The sequence below is a fragment of the Eriocheir sinensis genome, chromosome 41 (assembly GCF_024679095.1).
Source record: "Eriocheir sinensis breed Jianghai 21 chromosome 41, ASM2467909v1, whole genome shotgun sequence".
In the NCBI taxonomy this organism is placed as follows: Eukaryota; Metazoa; Arthropoda; class Malacostraca; order Decapoda; family Varunidae; genus Eriocheir; species Eriocheir sinensis.
The window spans coordinates 12,068,387-12,093,714 of NC_066549.1; the positions used below are offsets into that span (position 1 = coordinate 12,068,387).

The 25,328-nt window shown below is 42.8% G+C and overlaps 1 protein-coding gene across 2 annotated transcripts in view; it reads left to right on the top strand.

Moving 5' to 3' along the window:
• Positions 1–25,328, top strand: part of LOC127009654 (neural-cadherin-like) — an 80,803-nt gene that overhangs the window by 17,053 nt on the left and 38,422 nt on the right. For both annotated transcript variants that reach the window (XM_050882916.1, XM_050882917.1), the window contains exon 4: positions 1,093–1,269. In XM_050882916.1, the coding sequence (XP_050738873.1) occupies positions 1,093–1,269 (177 nt within the window). The remainder of the gene's footprint in view (positions 1–1,092; positions 1,270–25,328) is intronic.

A 25,328-nucleotide genomic window follows, 5' to 3' on the forward strand; every position in this document is an offset into this window, starting at 1 on the left:
GTCTATTCTGTCTTACAATTGATTATGCGTGACAGTTGTACCTGTTTATGTATGCATGTATGCATGCACATATTTCTATGTATGAATACAGTGAAGTATATCCTCAATAACCTGGGAATTCTCAATATTTTTTTCTTTTTGGAAAGCAATACTTTTGGGGGCTTCTCGTTCTTTTTTTTCTGCTCTTGGCTGCTTTCTCTGCTGAAAATAAATAGAGTTCTTCATCCCATACTATCATTTTGGGGGGGACATCTAAATCGCATGAAACAGACACGTCCGAGTCCATCCCACAGTTCGTTTCCTGTCTCATTTTCGTCAACCGGCCGTGCCCACAATCTTCCCTCATCCAAATTATCTTCTCTCGCCCATTTCCCTTTGACTGCTCCGCTGCCTCGTTTTCCTGGAAGGTTGATGCGCTCTGCCTCCTCGCCCTCACTCCCACTCTTCCCTCCCCCCTCCCCGTCCCTCTTACAAGCGCCTGCCTCCCACACTCACTCACTCACTCTCGTCCCTGCCTCTCTTCATCACCCTTCCCTTAAGCGCTTGCCTCCCTCCCTCCTTGTTTCACTCTCGTTCCCAGTACACTTAATTCCTTCTTTGTTTCATTCCCTTTGCCACTTCTCTGTTCCTCGCGACCGTTTCATGTTTCTATTCAATGTTCTTTTTTATTAGTTCATCTCTTCATACTCCTCTTCCTCAGCTTCACTTTACTCAGTTCCTTACGACCATCCCATCTTCCTTTTCCTTTCTCTCAACCTCCCCTGTTTGTTACGACCATCCCATCTTCCTTTTCCTTTCTCTCAACCTCCCCTGTTTGCTACGACCATTTCATCTCTCTTAATCTCAACCTCCCCAGTTACTCAAACCATCCCATCCTCTTTTCTCCCAACCACCTCGGTTCCTCACAATCATCTCATCTTCCTCTCCCCGTTACTCACGACCACCTCATCTTCCTCTTCCTTTCCTGCAACTTCCCCAGTTACTCACAACCACCCCATCTTTCCCAACTTCATCTCAACCCAGCTCGCGCCTCCCTTTCCTCCAGCATCTTCACCGCCTCATCTCTCTCTTTCTCTCTCCCCTCCACGCCAGGGTCGTGGGGGCTGGACGGACCCTCGCCACCTCGATGCCGCCTGGGTCTCCATCACGCTCCGGGACGTGAACGACAACCCGCCGCAATTTCACCGCCCACACGCCCACGTTACCGTACGGGAGGACGCCGCCCCCGGCACTCTGCTCGCCGCCCTGCCCGCCCAAGACCCCGATATGGTAAGTAAACCCTTTTACGTAGTACCAATGTTGTTCTTCACCCATGTGAAGGTAAGTAGAAAGATGAATACACAGAGAACCCAATTAAGTAAATCAATGCAGATACTACACCAGCTCTTAACCCAGGTAAAGGTAAACAGTTAGATTGTTAGGATAAACAAGCGGCACTTGGGAGTAAAAATAAAGCAAGTAAACCCTCCAGTTTTCAACACAGGTGGATGTTAGTAGCAAGGTTATTGCCTATTAATCGAGCTGGAACATTATTTTGCAAGGAAATAGTGTTTTAGACACTGTATTAAGGAAATAATCAAATAAAATCAGCAGTTTAGTGACTGAAGGGCTGTTACTTGCTAGAGACCACGAAGAAATTGAGTATTCCAAAATGAATGGGAAAAGCTCTCCTTTCCAAAGATCCTTAACCCATCTGGGGATCCTTAACCACCATATGGGGTAGGCGGTGGCTGAGTGGATAGCGTGACGGCGCCGCATCCAGGACGACGCGGGTTCGCGCCCCGCCCGGTGAAACAAGCTGGGATTTTTCAATCCCCGCCGCGTGGCCTAAGACTACCCACATGCTGTCCAGAAGACCACCTATCAACCTGGACTCTAGATTATCTCTCTAAAAAAGAGAAGGTCAACAATGAGCTCAAGGAGGGCAGCATGAGCCAAAAGATGGCGCCACTATAAATACTTGCCTGCGCCACAACGGGCTGGGGCCGACCATCAAGCCCTCTCAAGAAAGCCTATAGGTGCCACTGGCAGTAACGTGAACAAAATTCTAAAGCTAAATAATTGGGCTCGTCTTGTAAACAGAAGTGTGGCAACTCAGAAACTGTACAAGTAAAAGCCAACAAAGAACCAGAAGAAGAGATGAAATGAGAACACTTGAAGGGAGGGTGAAGTGCCTTGACATTATTCACCGAGGGCTGGAGAGCAGCGGAAAAGGCTTTTGTCCTGCAGCAGACCAATGATAGCTGATGATGATAATGATGAGGAAAAATAAGGGAATAACAAGTTCACTCAGTCCAATTTATCTGTGCCAAAATACTTAAACCGTAATTGAATTCGTACCCAGTTGGAATAGCATCGAGAAAGGAAATATAATGCTCAGAGAATATTATTTTTCAAAAGTTAGCATGCAGCAGTAACTCTACGAGGAAACTCGGCTCCTTCAAAATATGACGAAAACATTTTGGCTTTATATGGACTGCCATTTACGCGCTGCTGGAGCCGAAAAGCCGTCTTGCCTGCTTCGTGTTTGCCTGCTACTACCCTCTACCGCCGCTGCTTTAATAGAACTAATACTTTCTATCCTGTCTGACCACCGTCTTGTCTGCTTTCCTGCCGGTTACTGTTATAGTCCTCAATATCACTACGTCTTTTCCTATAATAATTACCCTCACAAAAGCCACGAACTTAAGAGATTAGCTCAGTGATTAACGATCTGTCACTGACAATGATGATGATGATGGGTGGAGAAGGTGCTGATTCATGTACGGTAAAAGACATGAAACGAGCTACGGTATATAAAAAGAAAAACGGTCGCGAGGTACCCTTAATAAAGAAAATACGAGATGCTGACGCCCCTAGAAGTTAAACGTTTCTGAACTCGTCCATCAACCACTAATTCGCCCAAAGAAGGTAAAAAAACGCGCGGCTAACGAGGCGGAGCGCGATCCAAGGTGACTTTCACTTCCGTCCTATCTCCAGCCGTGTGTTTGGAGGGGAGGGGGGGAAAGGAAGGTGGGCGAGGGGAAGGCAAAGGGTTCAATGGGTCTTACCTTTCAGAATCCTACCATCCTTCCCTTCCATTAGCTGCAGGGCCTTCGCTCCCAATTCTATTCCTTCCTCCTACAGTCTGACTAAATTAACTCTTGCACCTTGAACCTATATTTCTCTCTTTGAATCTACACTTTTTTTTTACAGCAAAGGGCAAAAGAAAATGGAGACAGAAAAGCCCGTTAATCACTACTCCTATAAAAAGAAGTATTGAGTTGTCAAAAGAGAGGTCAATTTCTTTCTTTCCGTCTTTAGTGCCTAGTTTGGGACGGGTTGAGGGGGGGAAGGGGAAGGGAGTCAACGGATCCTACCTTTCAGAATCCTACCCTCCTTCCCTTCCATTAGCTTCAGATACTCCACTCCCAAAATATATTCCTCATTCCTACAATCTGACTAAATTAACCCATTGCACCTTTAATCTATTTTTCCCTCTTTGAGTCTACATCTTTCCTCGGAGCGTAGTTTTTTTCTCTCTTCTATTCATGATCCCTAGCTCACAAAATCAATCTGCTTCCCTAAGAATTCGTGTCTAAATTGATTCCTTCCTATCAGGCTACAACTTTTCAGCCCTGCATTACTTTTTTTTTCTGACTATCTAGATCCCTCGCTCACAGCATCGATTCCTTCCTCCAAGATTCTGTCCCAAAATGATTTCCTTCCTCCTAATGATCTACATCTTCCCATTACCATCTACATATTTTCTCGTCCTTTTGAGTTCCTTTTTTTTTTTTGCATTTTTATCCATTTCAGAGTCTAGATTTTCAGCTCAGATATTATGCCTCATCCCCTTGCTCTATTTTTCCCTTTCTCCGCATCATGAATATTATAGAGAAAGAATTTTGCCTCTCGAAACTTTTACCTTCTCTCAACGGCCATAATAAATCAGTTTTGCCATACGAATCTTCAACTCGCTGTCACCATCAACACCATGAAAACCAAAGACCGCCAACAAAGGCAGAACACTCGCCCTCCGCTACAAACTAACAATTTTCTTTTATCACCGAGTGGCCGAAGATAGCCTACATACCGCCCTACTGATCACCTTTCAACCCGGACTAGTGAAACTCTCCGGAGAATCAAATGAAGCTCCGGGGGGTAGCATGAACCAGGCAAAGAATGGCGCCACTATAAACTACTTTTCAGTATCACTTACGGGCTGGTGCCGACCAACAGGACCCATCATGAAAGCCTACTGGTGCTATAGCCCAACGTAAGAAATAAATATCACCGCCATTACGATCAACAAGACCAGCGCCGCTAACCGATCACCATCACCGAAATCAATAGTATTAAAATTATCATTATCTTCCCATTACAGTCAGGCGCCCGCACACAAACCCTAGAGTATCGTCATAACTGCCATCACCACCACCACCATCGCCTAAAGCAACACAATAACTAACATCAACTTCCACCACCACGGTCACTTTCAAAAATATTCCCTACAAAAAGTAAGAGTGCGAACTCGGAAAGGCGGAGCAAACTTGTGGGAGACAGTTCGAGTCGCTTCTCGGTACTGACTCGTTGAAGACTACTCATTGGGTCGCCACTCCCTCAAGTACTTAGTATGGCTGGGCAGTGGTGCTTATAACAAAACTTGACCACAGTAATAGAAATCTGAAGAAGACCGATTAAGGTACTTGTGTAAATGTTGGTCAGTATTTGTCTGACAGTACACTCGGAAACATCACAAGTCGGGACTATATGGTCACGGTGTGTGTTTGGCAGTACATGCTACCACAGGGCAACACACGCACGAACACACGTTATGCATCATTCAAGGCTTCGCTCCCGGTCATGGTTTCGTTTTAATGTTCTTGCTGCAAGTAATACATTATAATAATGTGAATGGTATGCATTAGTATCCAATACTGTATATATTATTATATATTGTAATTTTCTGATCCATACCGATTAAAAAGAATAAAAAATGATGCAAACAGGTTTCGAAAGGTGTGTTTTGGATGGTTCGCTGGGCCGAGTTGCCAAGGGCTTCAATATGACGCAGCGACTTACTGAATGTGGTCAACAATGTTTTGTCAGAATATGAGGGATGGCTGATATGCATACAACAACGTTTATGAAATATATGGATAATAGTATATGTGCATTTTCATGGTTACTGAAGTGCAGGAAAATCACAGGACTTGCCAAGCGTGTAGTGGAAGCATCGTGCTCCCGTCCGGCACTGCCAAGCCTGTGTGCCTCATCTCTCTTGAACGTCTATGCATTGTATGTACTACATGATACGTTTAGATGTTCACTGCTAAAGCTGACACACACACACACACACACACACATGTGGACGCGCGCACATAAATACTGTACACAATTTAAAGAGTTGTGTAATCAAAATGTGATGAAATAAAATATAGTAATACGAGTTGACTCAGTCCAACAAAATTGCATGTGTAAGTGCAAACTACGAGCACACACACACACACACACACACACACACACACATACTCACTTACAGGGGTGGCAGCATAGCGGCGGCGGGGAAGGAGAGGCTGACTTAAAATCTTGCTGACCTTTGGCCCTGGTTCAGCTTGGCACAGGCCGGGACGCAAGCAACCTTGCAAATCTTACATTTGCACCGTCCCAGGGCGGCGACACACCCACAATTAGTCAAGACACGTGATGCAACGCTACAAACACAGGGAAACACACCGGATGAACACGTGCCAACCTGTCGTTAGCGGGGCCTCGGGGCGACTGACAAATTTTCAAGGATCTAACCTTTGGGACCGTCAAATATTGTTTTCCATAAACCAAATGATGCTATTTCAGTTCTCAACAGCCTAGTTTTTAATAGCATGGAAACGACGAAATAAAACTTATATTGCGTTAAGAGCACGTCTGCGTCCCTTAACAGGTGAAGACCTAACTGCTCGTTTGTTTCCATGGCAACCGTAGGTTCTCTCATCACAGGAGTGAAAGAAGATGAAGTGATGAAGGGGAGACTATGTGATAATAATGTGTGTGTGTGTGTGTGTGTGTGTGTGTGTGTGTGTGTGTGTGTGTGTGTGTGAGAGAGAGAGAGAGAGAGAGAGAGAGAGAGAGAGAGAGAGAGAGAGAGAGTATATATATATATATATATATATATATATATATATATATATATATATATATATATATATATATATATATATATATATATATATATATATATATATTGCTCGTGTACCATTAGTCATGATTTATGTCTCATTGTACCCAGGCTACGCACACGCACACGTCGGTAATAAATCCAGTTGTCTCATTATTTCTAGGACACGTGCATTTTCTCTCACAACAACCTCATGAATCAAAGCACAAATGCATGACGGAGAGCATGTTTGTGTTGTTTACATTTTAACACGGGAACGATGTATGATACTGTTTAAAACAAGAAATGATAGAGTTATCAGCAACAGCTATTCTGACCTAAACTTAGCAATTTTGCATTAACGTTATATTTCACACGTCTACTTAGATAACTCCCAATAAGTCCATTTAAATATCGAAAAAAGAATTGTTTTTGACGATCCTGGCTACCATCCTCTCAGCTCCTGCAGCTTAGAAAGATATGCAAGAAAGAACGAAAAAAATATCTACTGAACCGCGACCGGTATGGGCATAAATCTATTGTTCTTTCATTTTCTTGTTGTTGTTGTTGTTGTTGTTGTTGTTGTTGTTGTTGTACTGTCGTTATTTTTAATGTTATTGCTGTCGGCGTTGTAGATAGTTGCTGTTGTTGTTTCTGTTGAAGGAGGTGTTTCTGTTCGTATTACAAACCCAAGCCACAAACATTTCCTCCAACCACTTCAGCAAACTGTGCGGTGTGTTCCTTGAAAACGATCCTGGTGCAGGAATACCAGGCTAGTAGTTCCGTCCCTGTTTCAAACTAAAAATGACTGCATGGACTCCTGCCCGCCCATGGCCAGAGGAAGGAAAGCGTGTCTGCCTTCATTGTTGTGGAGAGTGAAAGGGTGGGTGGCGTTGGTTGCCTCACTCCACTTGACCAAGCAAACTTTTCCTTGTGGCTCATTAAGGAAAGTGATGGAAAACAACGGCCAAGTGAAGGTCAAATACATGTTTGCACTGTCGTGTGGGGAGAGGCAAACGCGCCGGTGTGCAGTGTTGTGTAGAGTGGCAGGGTGGATGCTAGCGTTGCACCGACGCATACCTTTCTACTACATTAACTACGTCACGCAATCGTTATATTAAAATTTTCAACCAAGTTCTTTTTAAGGCTTTTGTGAATTAAAAATGCTAATCCTCGTTCTTGCTTGCTTTCCTTGGGCTTGACTCATCGTTAAGATGCATGACAACCGTTAGTTAATTTGGATACACTAAAGGCACTGAAGGTTTGGTTGAAGTTGTCTAGCATGGCAATACTGGAGCACTGCCTCTCGCAGAGATGTTCTCACCAAGTCAAGGCATGGAATATTGATAGATAGATAAATAGATAGTGAGCGTGTCAGATAAAATAAGAGAGAGAAGGAATGAGGCTGAAAAGTATTGATGCCGCCGATCTTGTCTTGAGTCACGTGAGGCCCCTGGTATCAGCGCGCTGTTCCTCGTAATAACCGATGTTGTTTGTTATGGTGCGAGGAATGCTGAATCCGCTGAAGCCTCGTCTCTGCTCTGGCTTTCACACACATCCTCTGTGAAGTGATGGATCGCTTACGTAAACACTACATGACGACAGGAAACTAAGCGCGATAGTTCCTAAATAACCAGGTTTTTTTTTTATTATATAAAATCGAGATAAAAAAATAGTAAGGAGCTCTGCGAAATTTTTTTCTTTCTTTTTGTTCAGCCTTCGTTGTTTTAATTAAATTTCATATTAGCGCCTTTTTCTTTTTGTCAGGTGTGTGTGTGTGTGTGTGTGTGTGTGTGTGTGTGTGTGTGTGTGTGTGTGTGTGCCAAATCCTTTGCCTCTTTCATCTATTCTAAGCACCCATTCATTCATTCATTTACTTTACACTTTACATTTCAATCCTCTTTTAGATCCCCTCCACAGGCCTCATGATCTCCTTGACCTCAGACCTCAATACTCCTCGCATCGTGTCGGCTTCCTGTTTTCCTTTCCGACATATTTCTATCTCTCTACCTATCCCTCCCCCTCCACCCTCTCCCCCTTCCACTCCCCTAGCGGCTTCCTATTCCTTTTCAATCCGGACCAAGAGTGACATGAGGCGCCCCGGACGTCAGAAGCGTTCACCCACGTTGCTCCTCGTCCTGATCGGAGCCCCACCACAGCCACTTCGACGAGCAGAAGCAGGAGGAGGAGGAGGACGAGGAGGAGGAGGAGGAGGTGGAGGAGGAGGAGGAGGAGGTGTGAGGAGAAACGGGGGTAGGAGGAAGAGGCAATGGTGGGCCGAGGCACTTACCTGAATGACAGGGGGGGGGGGGGGAGAGAGAGAGAGAGAGAGAGAGAGAGAGAGAGAGAGAGAGAGAGAGAGAGAGAGAGAGAGAGAGAGAGAGAGAGAGAGAGAGAGAGAGAGAGAGAAAAACTTCAAAAAAATTATATACAATAACCAAAAAATTTGAATGCGAAAGGAATTTGAGTGTGCCTGTGAGCTTCGGGCCCCGACACAAGTCATTACGTTACCGATAGGAGCCGTACCATCAGATTTTAGATTTAGATTTTTTTTTATGTGGGGGAAATTTCTAGGAGTAGTTGAAGGTATCCTAAAATTGTTTATGGTGCATGTTAGACCACAACTTGTTTATGTTGTACAAATTTGGTAACGTAATTACACAGAAAGGGTATAAATTGTCTCGATTCAGTACAGAGAAACTGGGTTAATTATAATGATCCACGAGCATAAAAACTTGCCGAACAAGGAAAGACAAAAGAAGCTAAATGTATATTCCCTGGAAAGACTTAGACTGAAACGATTTATTTGATTTGATGTTGATTAAGGAGCTTTATTACCGCGATATATATAAAACCCACATATCCAAAAATAGATATTAGACCACCTGGTAATGGGTATAAATTGAATAACTTCAAGTAAAGGAAGACTTCAGGCTGAGTGGAACAAATTGAGCAAATATGAAGTTGATGCGAACACGACAAACCTAGACAAACATGGAGACAGACAGACAGACAGACAGATAAACGGGAGGGACAGCAGCTCAAAAAACAAAAAAACAGGAGGGCGGGAAATCCTATCAAGTTGTCATAAGTTACGTCGATTTATGGACGGGAGGAGAAGTTGGTGAATAACAAGAGTTCAGAAACAACCATGTGTAGGCCGCCTAGTTTATTGAGGTCATATATCCTTGTGTACCCTCGCAATACATACACAGACAGACAAACAGAAAGGCAGAGAGACAAGTGGAAAGGCAAACATACAAGCGGAGAAACATACGAACAGACAGGCAGATAAGCACGGATAAGAAGAAAAAGACAGACACAGGAAGACAGAGATGATGGGAGAAAAAGATAAACAACGGGAGAGACACAGACAAGCAGAAACACAGACAGACAAGCAGAAACACAGACAGACAAACAGAAACACAGACAGACAAGCAGAAACACAGACAGACAAGCAGAAACACAGACAGACAAGCAGAAACACAGACAGACAAACAGAAACACAGACAGACAAGCAGAAACACAGACAGACAAGCAGAAACACAGACAGACAAGCAGAAACACAGACAGACAAGCAGAAACACAGACAGACAAGCAGAAACACAGACAGACAAGCAGAAAAAAAGCAGACTGACAAGAAGAAAACACAGACAAGCAGAAAGACAGACAGACAAGCAGAAAAAAACAGACTGACAAGCAGAAAACACAGACAAGCAGAAAGACAGACAGACAAAGATTTTATTGCAAACTATATATTCAATATAGTTCGAGAGGCCTACTCCTCTCTCTCTCTCTCTCTCTCTCTCTCTCTCTCTCTCTCTCTCTCTCTCTCTCTCTCTCTCTCTCTCTCTCTCTCTCTCTCTCTCTCTCTCTCTCTCTCTCTCTCTCTCTCTCTCTCTCTCTCTCTCTCTCTCTCTCTCTCTCTCATTCAACTAAGTGCTTTTCGGGACACTGGTGCTTCACCTTTCCTTTGAGAGAGAGAGAGAGAGAGAGAGAGAGAGAGAGAGAGAGAGAGAGAGAGAGAGAGAGAGAGAGAGAGAGAGAGAGAGAGAGAGAGAGAGAGAGAGAGAGAGAGAGAGAGAGAGAGAAAATCACTAGGTAACAGATAAAGAAAGAGAATTAAATGGTGCTCAGATATATATGCGGAGCAGGTAGAGGGCAACACACACACACACACACACACACACACACACACACACACACACACACACACACAGACAGACGGACTTAAAAAATATCAGTAAATCTCTTCCCTGAATTTTAACAGCTATAAAAAAAAGAGGCATCAGATTTTTCACCCCGTCCCCCTAGCGTCAGGCATCACCTGGACGAATGAAGGTGGAATTGAAAGTCTGATTACTACTACTATTACATTTTCTCAGTTCCATCTATAAGGTTCTGGGATTATGCCGTATATAATTTTACTACTAAACGGGGTGCTTGACGGAGTGAGATGGGCGGTGTCTAATATTACTTGTTGTACCTATTAAACTTATTTTATGCACATATGCAAACTAAATGGCCCTATCGTTCCGCTCACTAAACGATCAACAGTATAACAGGCGTATAAATAATTCATTACAGCGATTATTCCCTCTCTCTATCTCTTTATTTCAGTCTCGATCTATCTAATAATAAAAATATTAATGAAAATAGTACCGATGATAGAATAATAATAATAATAATAATAATAATAATAATAATAATAATAATAATAATAATAATAATAATAATAATAATAATAATAATAATAATAATAATAATAATAATAATAATAATAATAATAATGATAATAATAATAACAATGATAATAATAATAATAATAATAATAATAATAATAATAATAATAATAATAATAATAATAATAATAATAATAATAATAATAATAATAATAATAATAATAATAATAATAATTTAACCTTACCGCCACGAGCTCCGGTTACATGCACGCAGCACAATACGTGAAGAAAGTGTCGCTAGCACCGGCCCAACTTTTACCTCATGAAATTTTATACTTGTCTCGAAGTCCAATAAGAAAAAAACATATTCCTCTCGCTCATCTTACACGCTCCGCAAATTCTTTACTTCAAAAACGAATCCTTTGAAAACTTGAGTAAGAATTTATATTTTTTTTTTTTTCAGGTTCTCAGCATGTTCAATATTCGAGAGTAAACGCTATTAATTAAGACTTTCATGCGTGTGTTATGCTAAAACTGCTCCCCCTTTTGCCTGCCCTCTCAAAGGCTGTAGCATGTTGTTCCACCTTCCACGGCAAAGCTCCGACGTTTGTGCATTACAGCGCCTACACGGGTAACTAGTGCATTCATTACTCAGCCCTTTATCGGTACACTCCCCACCAAATTGTTTTCCTCTTTGTTTTTCCTCCCTCTCTATCTCTCCCTCTCTCTCCACTTGAATTTCTTTTGAGCCCTACCAGGAAGGATGCATCATCAAGCAACATACCGTATTTGATTGTATCAGCTTCAAGATCTTACTTTTATTTAATTTTTTTTATTTATGCATTGTTAGATTCACCCTCCGGTACGGTTTCATGATTTTTTTTCCTTTTAATTATAATGATTTTTTTTCTCCTTTGTGTGTCCGTCATTTACTCTCATCCTCTCTTTATCTATCTATCTATATGTCTATCCACCTGTCTATCTGTCTATTACACACACACACACACACACACACACACACACACACACACACACACACACACACACAAACACGACGGGAGTGTCAGTGTTCCCGAATGGTAGCCACTTATAACTTTCCTCCACCGGATCCTATCTTGTCTCAGCTCCTCCATTGTCTCTCCTCCCTGCCTGCATCCATTCCTTCCTGATTTTCTTTGTCTTCCCTCTTTATATTGTTACTTCCTTCCTCCCTTCCTCCTATCCTACCTACCTACCTACCAATATTATTTCCTTCCCTCCATCTTTCCCGCCCTCATTCCTTCTTTCCTTTCTTACTTCCTCTATACACTCGCCACCGCTGATAGCCAGTACAGTGACTGGCGTGTTTTGGTAGATGTGGCACCACTGTGTGGGTTTACATCGTACCTGTTATTTATGCAGACCGTATGAGCTAAATTTCAAACCCCATTAATAGCATCATATGATAATTTTGTGTGTATGTCCGAGTGAATAATAGAGGGTTGTATAACAGGGGCCTTAGTCCTAAGTTTCCGTCATTTGTGTTACCGTTGTCGTATCTTGCATCAACGGTACGCGAAGACATCCGGAAATATATACATAATACATGAACAATCATCCAAGAGGCGAACTTTTTGTGAGGGGTGGGGTCGCTATTTATACAAGACTAAATATACTAGAATATTATAATATGTAACATACCGAATTTTTATCTATGTTTTGCTGTGTGCACATTTACTTTAACTTGTTTGCATAACGATACGACTCCTGATCTGCGTTGCCTTACTAAGCCCGTGTTCCGCCGAGCTTCAGCCTCCTCCTGCCTATCTTCCTACTCAACTACTCGTGCGTACTATCATCCCTTTCATCCTTCTTATTGACCTAACTTCTACTTACTTTCTTTCCTTCCTCTCTTCATTGTTTCTTTTCTTGCTTCCTACCTACGAGCTTCTTTCCTTCCTTCATTCCTTCATTCATTCATTTTTTCCCTTCCTTCCTTCCTTTCTTCTTTCCTTTCTTTCCTCATCAGTCATTAATTCATTCCAACCTACATCGGCAGCTACATATAAACCTGCATTCCTTCCTTGCAGCCTTCCTACAAACCAATCAACCTACTTCTTTATTTTTCATTCTATTTTTCCTCTCTTCATGTTATTAGCTTACCTCCTACTTTGAATTCATATTTCCACCTTTCCCACCGAAGTAATCACCGATCTATCTTGCATCCACTGTCCTTTATAGGTCCCTTGTTTTATTCATGTTTTATTCCTTAACCTCTTTTAAGTTCCTTCGTTTCTTTCTTCCCTCTTTCATCTCCCCTTTATTTTTTCCTTTCTTCCCCTTTCTCCACCTTTCTTCCCTTACTCCCTCTTCCTTCCTTCCTTTCCTCCTTTCCTGCTTTCTTCGTCCTTGGCAAGAGTTTGGCCGGTTACCAATTTTCATCGTCGTCGCGGGTCTGCCGGAGTGTCCTTGGGTCACAAAGTGTTTTGTCTCCTTCAAATTTGGTTGAATAAAGGGACGCGTCTTCTGGCCTTTTGTTGGCTCGTATTGCATTGTGAGACTTGACGTGTGTGTGTGTGTGTGTGTGTCCTCACCCGCCTACGTCCCCCGAGCAGCTTTGTTGCTGCGAAACGAAAAATGTTTTCTTGTTGAAGCAATAACACGCTCGTTCGAGATGATTCGGACATCAATGGCTTATCTCGCATACCAAATGCATCGTTGTGAGGGTGGTTCTGATTCATTCCTCGTGAACCATGACAGGCCTTGAGTGAACACCGTCCCTTACGCAGTTTGAGCTCTGAAATGTTGCAATACAAGGCAACATATGTATTGGAAATTGATTATCACCTATAGTGCCGGTGAACACACAAACAGCAGCTTAATCGTACAGCCTTCAAAACATTGTTGCACTACAACTATTGCTTCCTTTTAGTGTGTGTGTGTGTGTGTGTGTGTGTGTGTGTGTGTGTGTGTGTGTGTGTGACATAGACGTTACGTTATATTCTGGAAAATAACAAAATCCTTAATTTTACGCATACAGGAACAAAATAAAGAACGATTTTTTTAACAAAGTAAACTGTTATTTTTCTACGTTTTTGTTTTCACATTATCTTTTCTGCGCGGAGAGAGTATGCAAAATGTTGTGTATTCGTAAAATGTTTTTGCTTTGTCTTCGGTGCGCCATGAATAAATTGCGGTATTGTGTTTATACGCTGACTCCCTTGGGTGTTCAGCCGCCGCAGCACCCACTTTACGGGCTGACGCGCGCTGTGTGCTCGGCTGCCGCGGTGGCGAGTTTGTCACCCAGCAATTCTGGCAAGGGGGCAAACTGAACAACACGACCGAGACATGGGGAGGCGGTGGCTGAGTGGTTAGCGTGCCGGCGCCGCGAGAGATCCAGGAGGGATGCATGTTCAAATCCTTGCCGCCATGCAGCTGGGATTTTTCAGTCCCCGCCGAGTGGCCTAAGACTACCCACATGCTGCCCTGAACCCGGACAAAGATGAGCTCCAGGGGGTAGTATGAGCCAAAACAAGATGGCGCCACTATAAACATTCGCCTGCGCCACAACGGGCTGGGCCGACTATCAGGCCCCACCAGTGAAAAAGCCTAACGGCCCAATAGGCCGTGACGTTAAAATAAAAAAAAAAGAGTGACTGGAAGTGTGAACAAGACGAGTGGTGAGTGCAATCGGGTGTGGCAGCAGGAAAGAATTGTGATTGATTGTGTCAGCAATTTTACACCAAGAAAACAACAACGAAACGAGAAACAAAACAAGAGTGCTGTATCTTGCTCCCCACAAAGAACATTCTGGATAACAGATCAAAGACTAACATTTCTGAAGATACCTTTTAAGAGTTCGACATGTCATGAGTGAAATAGCTGCATGCAGAGCTATATTACTTCACAGTGGATAGATTACAGAAGTAAAAACACTGGCTAACTGCTGCATTATCAACATAAAAAGCATAGGGATGACAGGTATATAAGTGGCTAAAGATAAGAAAAATCAATTTTGACCATGCCATTGGTGTGCCTCTTTTTACCGTACAAAATGGGTATAATGTATATGTAGTTTCCTGTGTTGTGTGACATAAATACACTGAATTAACTTATGGGAGGGTCTTGAGGTGTGACCTGAAATCTGTGAGTGGTAGGTGCAGGATCATGTACATTATTAATAACGACAGCGAGTACTCATAAAACAAATACGTATTATTAGACATTGTAGAGTAGTGTAGTAAGAGACGCTCCTCCTACTTAACCGCCTTGGGTCGCCTCTTCCTCACTGACTAAGCAAATACCTGTCGGCGGGAGGCACACCTATCTTAATACCCGCAAGACGCTTCAAAATGGGCCGTGGGAGTAATGCTCAAAAAAGTCGCTGCAAGTAAAAAAAATATATGACTATTAAAGACAGCAATCTTGGCTGCACCCGCTGATCTTAAATCCATATCCGCTTTCCCTTTTTACATTTATTTTTATACAACTCCCAATCTGCTAATGCGGCTGACGAAACTATGAAATGGTATTTTTGGATCTGCGTGGGTGAGTGTATGAATACGTGTGTGTGTGTGTATGTATGTATGTGTGTGTGTGTGTGTGTGTGTGTGTGTGTGTGTGTGTGCGTAACGTATGAGTAACGAACACATACATTTCACTTTTCTGGTTAACTCGGCCGCTCCTGCCACGCCTGAAGGCCTCGCGAACCTCCACCGAGCCCCATCCATGAACCGCCTCTCCCCCAACATCCCTCCACACATATTACCCTCGACACACTCTCGCCACAAAACGCACGTGTTATTTTTTTAGTTTTCTTTTCACTTAATCTAATTACAAAAATTAATGTATATGTTATTTTTTAAGTTTTTTTTTTTCACTTAATCAAATTATAGAAATGAATGTATACTCTTTAAATAATGCTACTCGTGCAGTAGTAGTAGTAGTAGTAGTAGTGTTAGTAGTAGTAGTAGTAGTAGTAATAGTAGTAGTAGTAGTGTTAGTAGTAGTAGTAGTAGTAGTAGTAGTAGTAGTAGAAGTAGTAATGTTCCTGTTGTAATGATTCTTCTTTTCATTACTATTGTAAGTATATTTTTCTTTGTTGTGACGTTTTTTGTTTTTGTTTTGTTTTGTTTTTTGTTTTTTTGTTTTTTTGTTTTTTGCTTTTTTACATTGGTTTTTATAGTCACTGTTTTGAGGTTGTAGCTTGGAGCTTTTAAGACCACGTGACCTTCCTGAGGTCACGAGCAAAGAATGTGTGTCACGAAGGTTTGGAAGGAACACAAGGGAGGCTGCCGGCGGTAGCGTCAAGGCGAGCGAGAAAAATGTAGTGAGGATCCGTGGAAAAGTAAAATGAACGAGTGGGAGGGATCTGGAAAGGGCCGGGAAAAAGAATTCAATGCAGGGGCGAGGAGAAGGATGGCCGCGGAGAGATTAAGATAGGTGGCGGCGGCGGAGGCGGCGGCGACTGTGGTGGTGGTGGTGGTGTGTCTCTCAAGTGTTGTGGTGTGGTGTGATGGGAATGAAGGGCTCAGAGAAAGTGTTTTTAATCCCGAAGCTTTACAAAATATTAACAAGAATCATGGTGTTACTTTTTCATTAGTATTAGCATATGTATTAAAATTCGTATTATAGTATTTATTTTCGTATCAGTATTTTAGGCCCGTCCACACCATAAATCTTTGTGACGACATTGCATCCCAGACGTTTCCCAAGTGTTTCGGGAAACCACTGGGATACATTTGGATACCCTCGGGAAATAATGTTTCCTGTCCACACCTCAGGGTTGTTCTCAAGATGTCGGTGGGTGCGGAGATTGCTACAATGGCCTCTTTGTTTTACTTATTATTGCACTCACTGGAGAGCAAAAAAAAGACAAGGAAACGCGTATGGGTGAGATCGTTTATAGAATATTGAGCACTACAGAATGACTTACTTTTGGATGGACCCGAGTGTTAATGGAGCAAAGTTTAATTAATTAATAGTTCTCTTGTGATGTCCACAAATGACTTTGAGGAACTCCCAAAATACCACGAATAGATACAAAGCACAGAAAACCCATTCCAGCTCCCATCAGACTGCAGCTTTAATCTGACAGGCGGAGATCCTTTTACGAGCCTCATTAACACCTTCGATATGTCAAAGCTGAGTTCCCATACAAACTTTCCTGGTGTTGACGGTCCTGAGAAACAGCTGGGAAGCATTTGAAAATAAAATTATGTTTTAAATCCTGGATGGAAAACATGAGTAACTTTGCTTGCGCGCGCGTATGTTCGGGTGTGGGTGTGGGTGGGTGTCTGTGTGTATATATGTGTGTGTGTGTGTGTGTGTGTGTGTGTGTGTGTGTGTGTGTGTGTGTGTGTGTGTGTGTGTGTGTGTGTGTGTTTATATATATATTTATATATATATATTTATATATATATATATATATATATATATATATATATATATATATATATGTGTGTGTGTGTGTGTGTGTGTGTGTCCATATATGTTTTAATATGTGTGTGTGTGTGTGTGTGTGTGTGTGTGTGTGTGTGTGTGTGTGTGTGTGTGTGCGCGTGTGCGTGTGCGTGTGTGTGTGAGTGTGTACCGCGTACCCGAGCAAAACAAAACGATAGATAAGACACAGTCATCATACGCAACAGTTTTAAGCCTTCGACGGACTCTTTGGCGTGTAGTTGTTGTGAGAATCGACGGTAAATAAAAAAAATAGCGCACTATGTTCATACACTTGGAAAAACTCTCCTCTCTCTCTCGGGGAAAAATACTGATACCACCTTTCACCACCACTCATAAATCTATCGAGGAAGGGCTTTAAGAGCGACGGCTTCACTGCAAGGTTAATGGAGTGTTTCGGGCTATTGAAAAGGCCTGCACATATTGCGGCAGCCGGGCCAGCGTGCCTCCATCCGGCACCCCACTTAGAGGTCGAGAGGCTGTTCGGAGACTTGCACGAAAAAACAAGGAGAAGGAAGTCAGACGAAGGATGATGTGAAGGAAGTCAGACGAAGGATGATGTGAAGGAAGTCAGACGAAGGATGATGTGAAGGAAGTCAGACGAAGGATGATGTGAAGGAAGTCAGACGAAGGATGATGTGAAGGAAGTCAGTCGAAGGATGATGTGAAGGAAGTCAGACGAAGGATGATGTGAAGGAAGTCAGACGAAGGATGATGTGAAGGAAGTCAGACGAAGGATGATGTGAAGGAAGTCAGACGAAGGATGATGTGAAGGAAGTCAGACGAAGGATGATGTGAAGGAAGTCAGACGAAGGATGATGTGAAGGAAGTCAGACGAAGGATGATGTGAAGGAAGTCAGACGAAGGATGATGTGAAGGAAGTCAGACGAAGGATGATGTGAAGGAAGTCAGACGAAGGATGATGTGAAGGAAGTCAGACGAAGGATGATGTGAAGGAAGTCAGACGAAGGATGATGTGAAGGAAGTCAGACGAAGGATGATGTGAAGGAAGTCAGTCGAAGGATGATGTGAAGGAAGTTAGACGGTGGATGATGTAACGGTTTCCAAGTAATGATGAACAAAACTTATATAATTGATAAAAATAGACGTTGAAATAACAATACTTTACATTAACTTAAAAGGTGAATGATGAGAAGGCGTCCTATTAATGATGAACAAAAATTTAAGTAACCGATAAGAATAGAGACTGATATAATACTACTTTACATTAATTTAAATGGTGTAAATGCTTCCCAGGAAACAAACACTTGACAAAAACTAAAATAACCCCGAAAAATAGAACCCGAAATAATCATACCTACTTTTTTGTTTGTTTTTTACAACAAAGGAGGCAGCTCAAGGGCACACAAAAAAGGAAACAATAATAAAAAAAAAGCCCGCTACTCGCTGCTCCTAAAAAAGAATCAGAAGAGGTGGCCGAAAGAGAGGTCAATTTTGGAAGGAGAGGTGTCCTGATACCCTTCTCTTGAAAGAGTTCAAGTCGTAGGCAGGAGGAAATACAGATGAGGGAAGATTGTTCCAGAGTTTACCAGCGTGAGGGATGAAAGAGTGAAGATGCTGGTTAACTCTTGCATAAGGGGTTTGGACAGTATAGGGATGAGCATGAGTAGAAAGTCGTGTACAGTGGGGCCGCGGGAGGGGGGGAGGCATGCAGTTAGCAAGTTCAGAAGAGCAGTCAGCGTGGAAATATCGATAGAAGATAGAAAGAGAGGCAACATCGCGTCGGAATTTAAGAGGCAGAAGACTATCAGCAGGAGGAGGAGAGCTCATGAGACGAAGAGCTTTACTTAGAGCCGTGTTTTGGACCAGTGAAGGATATGGAGGCGCGGAGGGCTGGATAGGCCCGCTCCATCAGACTTTACATCTTGGCAATTCAAAGGCCGGGCTACAGGCGGGCAATGCATCAAACGTGGACCATCTTCTTTAGTGTTCTCCTCATACTGCCACCAATTACTGAGAGCAATAAGTAAACTGACACCAACAAATAAATAAGTCAAAATAAACTGTTACCGACAAATATGCCTTTAAAACATACTTTCAAAGGAGTTTGAAAAGAGTACGCAATGCTTGTCCTATTGCGTAAAGTTCACAGTTAATCTCATTATTTCACTTATAAATTATGAATCGCCAGAAATAATTAATCTTTGACGAGACAACTTTTTTACGGCTCACTGCAAGCCCGATGTGATCTGAATGCACGATAAAATTCATCAGGAACAAAGTATTCTCCGCTCCACCAGAAATACCTATGAATAATTCCAAAAAGTGAACACTGAAGCGAGGAGAATTAACAAATATATGAACGAGGCAATAATTTAATAAATGGCGTAGGTAATATGAAGCAGAATTGGACAGCATCATTTCGTAAGCCTGCGAACTATCCTTTTTTATCCAAATCTATCTAAATTAGTTTTCAATTCTCATTCAGTTATTAGGTTCAGATATATTCATGGCTGGGGAGAGCAGATAGTACATGAACGCTCCTCTTGAGCTGCTATATGTAGGACAAAAGATTCCCTGCAGCTTTCATATGTTGTTCCACATTTTCTCGAATAGTTAAATATTCTTTAACTTTTCCAAGCAGTTCAAAGTATTCCTATTTAGCCTAATATATAGACAGTCCAGATCTCTTCCGGACTACGCAATGAAACGTTAGAGACTACGCATGGAAACGTGAACATTTTTTTTTCTTTTTACGTCTACGCCTATAGCGCCGGTAGGCTTGCTTGAGGGGCCTGGATGGTGTTCGGCTCCAGCCCGTCATGGCGCAGGCAAGTGTTTATAGTGGCGCCATCTTCTTAAACACACATCCAAATCTATCTAGTTATCTAATCAGTATAGTTCTCAGCAGAGCCTGGGTGCACTTCCTCATCAATTTCCCTCCTTTTTCTGAGTGTCTTTAACTAATTTGAAAACGCCGAAGTGTTGCTTACCTAGCTATCTTTTATCGTTTTGCGAATAACTGCTCCGCTGAACTTACTAACTGCATGCTTCCCGCCTTCCTTAGACCTCCTACTCTAGCTTATTCCTATGCTGTCCAACTTTCAATTTCCTAATGCAAGGATTAACCAGTATCTTTATTCTTTCATCTTATCCTCCGTCATTCTTTGGGATTGCTTTCCTTTGTCCGTACGTACTCCTTACGTCTTCAACTTTCTCTCTACCATAGCCCAGCCAGTCAGCGTGATGGCGAATATAAAACAACGAATTTCACAAGGGAGAATTTACACGCCTTTGCAACCTAAACTGACCATCTTTTTCACTTCCTGATCTTTTGTTGTAAGAGCAGTAATGCTTGGACTATTGCCCTATTTACGTTTTCTTTTGGTCTGCATCCTTCACTGTAAAGACAAAGATATCCCATTTCCTTTCACAGTACCTATACAAATATGGTCCGACGCGTATAAAGATGTGAACAAATTTATCTTTTCTTTATTATCTACCTTAAACTTATCTAACTAAACCTTCTCTTCGGTAACCAAACTTCTACTATATTAACCATCCCTTGAAACATAAGTAAAACCGTATCTAAGTGAAGAAATTTGGATATGAATTAGATTTTCAGCCGTGAGAGGAGAGATTGTGCGGGCAAAGGAGGGAAATCTGGCTAACTCATGAAGCCCCGTTAGGTACGAGACGCGGGCAAGGGAAAAATGAGGTCAGTTAATTCACTTGAACCATGATATTTTCCAAGGAATTATGATGCTCTCTCTCTCTCTCTCTCTCTCTCTCTCTCTCTCTCTCTCTCTCTCTCTCTCTCTCTCTCTCTCTCTCTCTCTCTCTCTCTCTCTCTCTCTCTCTCTCTCTCATTTATCTCATTTTCCGCCTCTTCCTCCTTTTCATCGATCCTCTTCCTCTATTAAATTCTGCGTCCTTGAATTATTTTTCCTCCTCCTCCTCCTCCTCCTCCTCCTCCTTCTCCTCCTCCTCCTCCTCCTCCTCCTCTGCTTCCTCCTCCTCTTCCTCCTCCTCCTCCTCCCCCTCCTCAATTGGATTTTGGAGTCACCATCAGCAGTGATCTGAAACATACAAAGCACTGTAAAAAGCATATAACAAAGCCAACACCACGCTCGGGCTCATATCGAGGAACTTCGAGTATAAGACGCCGGAAGTAATGTTGTCCTTGTATAACTCGATGGTAAGACCTCGCCTTGAGTATGCGGTACAGTTTTGGTCACCTAGCTACAGGAAGGACATAGAATTATTAGAGCGAGTTCAGCGACGTGCTACGAAAATTACTCCACCAGTGAGGGCTCAGCCATATGAAGAACGACTCAAGCGACTCAATCTCTTTACGCTGGAAAAGAGACGCTTACGAGGAGATATGACACAGGTGTTCAAGTACCTGAAGAGCTTCAGTAATGTCAACCATTCCAAGTTTTTTTTATCTACAGTCTAACTTAAGAACTAAAAACAACGGTCTACATATTCAAGCGAGGCGGTGTAATACAGATAGTGGCCGGAGTTTCTTCTCAGACCGAGTCATCCGCCATTGGAATAATCTTCCCTCAGAAGTAGTAAATGCAAATACCATCAACTCCTTTGAAAATTTGCGACAGGAGAAAATTGAATACCGAAGTGCTTTCATCTGCTCTGTGGGCACCAAGTGACTGTCCAGCAGATTAAATCACCAGAGCGGGCAACCTCGTAATGAGCCTTTCTGTTGCCTGCATTTCCATGTTTCCTCAAACTCCTCCTCCTCCTCCTCCTCCTCCTCCTCCTCCACCTCTTCTTCCAGCTCCTCTTGCTCTTCCTCCTTCTTCTTCTTCCTCCTACGCCTCCTCTCCATTCTTTCACCTCCTCCTCCTTCTCTCTTTGCTACTAAACCATTTTTTTTTCTGCTCTTCACTTCCTTATTCTATTTTGTTTTATTTTTCAAGTCTCTGATTTCTCTATTTTTTTCCTCCTCTTCGCTCCCAAATTATATTAGCATTTTCTTTCTGTGTATCCTCCTCCTCCTCCTCCACCATCTCCTCCTCTTTTTCCTACTTCTCTTCCTCCTTCACCTTCTCCTCCTCCTCGTCGTACTCCTTCACGTCGTCGTCTTCGTCATCGTAGTCTTCCTCCGTCCCCCTCTCTCTCTCCCTATTCTTTCTCTTTTAATTCTCCTTTACGTTCTTCAACTGTTCCAATCTCTATCCTCTCTAATTCTTTCTCTTGTTCTTCTTCATTTTCCTCGGCAAATTGTTTCTCTCTTCCTCGTCCTCCTCCTTTCTCATCCTCTTCCTCCTTCTCCATCTCCTCCTCCTCCTCCTCTTCCTTCTCCTCCTCTTACTCCTTCTCCTACTGCTGCCCTCTTCTCCTCTTCTTCCTCTTCCTCCTACCCTTTCTGTTCCTGTTCCTATCACTTTCTCTTAAAATTTCCTCTCATTCTTGTTTTCTCTCTTCTCCTCCTCCTCCTCCTCCTCCTCCTCCTCCTCCTCCTCCTCTTCCTCCTCCTCCTCTTTCTGTTCCTGTTCCCATCACATCCTTTCTGTTAAAATATCCTATCCCAATTCTGTTTTATCTCCTCCTCCTCCTCCTCCTCCTCCTTCGCCCCCGCCCCCCCCCCTACCACGCTGCCCCTCGCCACACAATCGCCCTCTTGTTTCCCCGTAAATCCATCGTCACGCTCATACATCAAGTGGAAAGGAGGGGCCATGAATTTTATGAGAGGATGAAAAAGGCAGCGGGGAGGCGGAAGTTTGTGGGGCTTTCGTTATGGATCACGGGGCTGCCGAGGTGAAGGTGAGGGAAAGATGAATAGGTTGGCGGGCAGGTAGGTAGGCAGGTAGGCAGGCAGGGAGTTTGTTAAGTAGGTAAGTAGGTCGGTTAGTTGGTTGGTCTATTAGTAGGTAGTTTATTAGGTAGGTAGGTAGGTAGGTAGGTAAGTCGATGAGTAGGTATGTAATTAGATAAGTAATTAAATCAAGAGAGAGAGAGAGAGAGAGAGAGAGAGAGAGAGAGAGAGAGAGAGAGAGAGAGAGAGAGAGATACCTGACTCTGCGCTTCCGGTCTGCTTGTACTGTACCGTAATCACAAGCGCCGCCAAACAGGATTAGGCCGTATTGCGCATTATTGAAGGGAATTGAGTTCCATCAATTACCTTTTCAAGTCTGTGAGAGCAGCGGTTATTTTTTTTTCCATGAGATTGATTACTAAACTCTCATTACTTGTAACATGAGGTGATGATGTAACAAATGTCTCGTGAAGGTTGGCTGCTCACTACACGAAACAATGAGAATTAGTCCCGGGTGACCTTAGAGTTTTTTTAGTTTTTTTTTACAACAAAGGAGGCAGCTCAAGGGCACAAAAAAAACACAATAATAAAAATAAGCCGGCTAATCGCTGCTCCCATAAAAGAATCAGAAGAGGTGGCCAAAAATGAACTGTAATTAAAAACGGATGAGCGGTCTCTTTGCGACCTATTTTCTGTTATCTGACATATTTCTAGGTAGCGGGCATAGATTATCGCTGGATTTTTTTTAAACGTCGTATTAGTATTTGTTAACCGTTTTTGTGGCTAGTTTGGCTCTTTAATTCCTTAGAAATGTTGGATTTTCACAAAGTTAAGTCGACATATTACACTCACTCGTAAAAAGTAATATGAAACAAATTAACAAAACCAACTAACCACGCCTAAAAAAACGGGTGAAACAAGACAAATCGGCGACAGCACTGTTATTAAAGACCGATACAACGTTTAAAAAATCAGAAGTAGTAGGTGTTGTGTGGAAAGATGACCCGACCCTCTCCTACACTTCCTCCGTCACAGCGCTCCGAAGCACCGAAGCGTGGGGAGAGTGAGCGCCTTAGAGGCTGATCTTATTCGCAAAACGGGACCCATGGTGTGAAGAAGCTACGTGGTGTCAAATAGTAGTAGTAGTAGTCGGAAGAGGAGGAGGAAGAGGTGAAGGAAGAGGAAGAGGAGGAGGAGGAGGAGAAGGAGGAGAAGGTGGCTGGATTATAGGCGAAGGCGTGAGAGTAGATTGGGAAACTTGTATAAGCGAACAAACATTAAGTGAGATGAATGGCGGACTCGAGAGAGAGAGAGAGAGAGAGAGAGAGAGAGAGAGAGAGAGAGAGAGAGAGAGAGAGAGAGAGAGAGAGAGAGAGAGAGAGAGAGAGAGAGAGAGAGAGAGAGAGAGAGAGAGAGAGAGAGAGAGAGAGAGAGAGAGAGAACTAAGTAAAAATAAAATACTCTCGCACTTTAACCAGTCACACACGAGAAGAATGATAAAGTTAGGAACCTCTCAAGTTGCGCGCCTCGCCTCGCTCTGCCTCTGGTATAATAATAACTCGCCGTGGTGCTGATGAAAATATTAACGGCAGGAAGGAGCGGGCGGGCGATTGGACGGGAGTTTGTCATCAGCGAGAGACGTGGCGCGAGGCTTCAAAATGGGGAGTAAAAGTAAGACTGAGGAGGCGGCGGCGGGGGTCCAGAACTTGTAATGGGTGAACGTCGCCGGATTTCTCGCCGAAGTAAAGCTGATGCGAGGAAAATGAAAATGTATCGAAGTAGTATTATCAAATCATTAAAGTGTTGCGAGTTTGGGTTTATCTTTTAACGGATCTCACTTATGGCTGAGTTTAAGGGATCTTAATATCTACCTGTCTGTCTTTCTATCTAACTCTCTATCTATTTACCTGACTGTGTTTCTATCTAACTATCTATCTATCTGTTTACTAAGACATCGCTGCATCTTTCAGAAAAAAACACTATTCTTACTTTTACAATGCGAATTCAATTTTTGGTAATGTCTATGGTATATATTTTTTTTCCAGCGGCGCATCGAGCAGTACAATATCGCTGTTTGTTCCCAGTGAGATTGATGAACGTGTTAAATAAATATGATTGTTCATTTCAATAACCAGTGCTATACAATATCGGGTCCTAACCTATGTATCGAATCTCACCCTACTGTTCGGTTTTGTGTAGCGAGGGGTTCACAGGACAAACAGCGAGTAGTGGTGTTTCGGCTACAAGAAGGTAAAGGAGACGATTCTTGTTAGATTGTCCCTTGTTAGCGACTGTGACCTGAGGACGTCGCATGACAGGACCATGGCAGAGT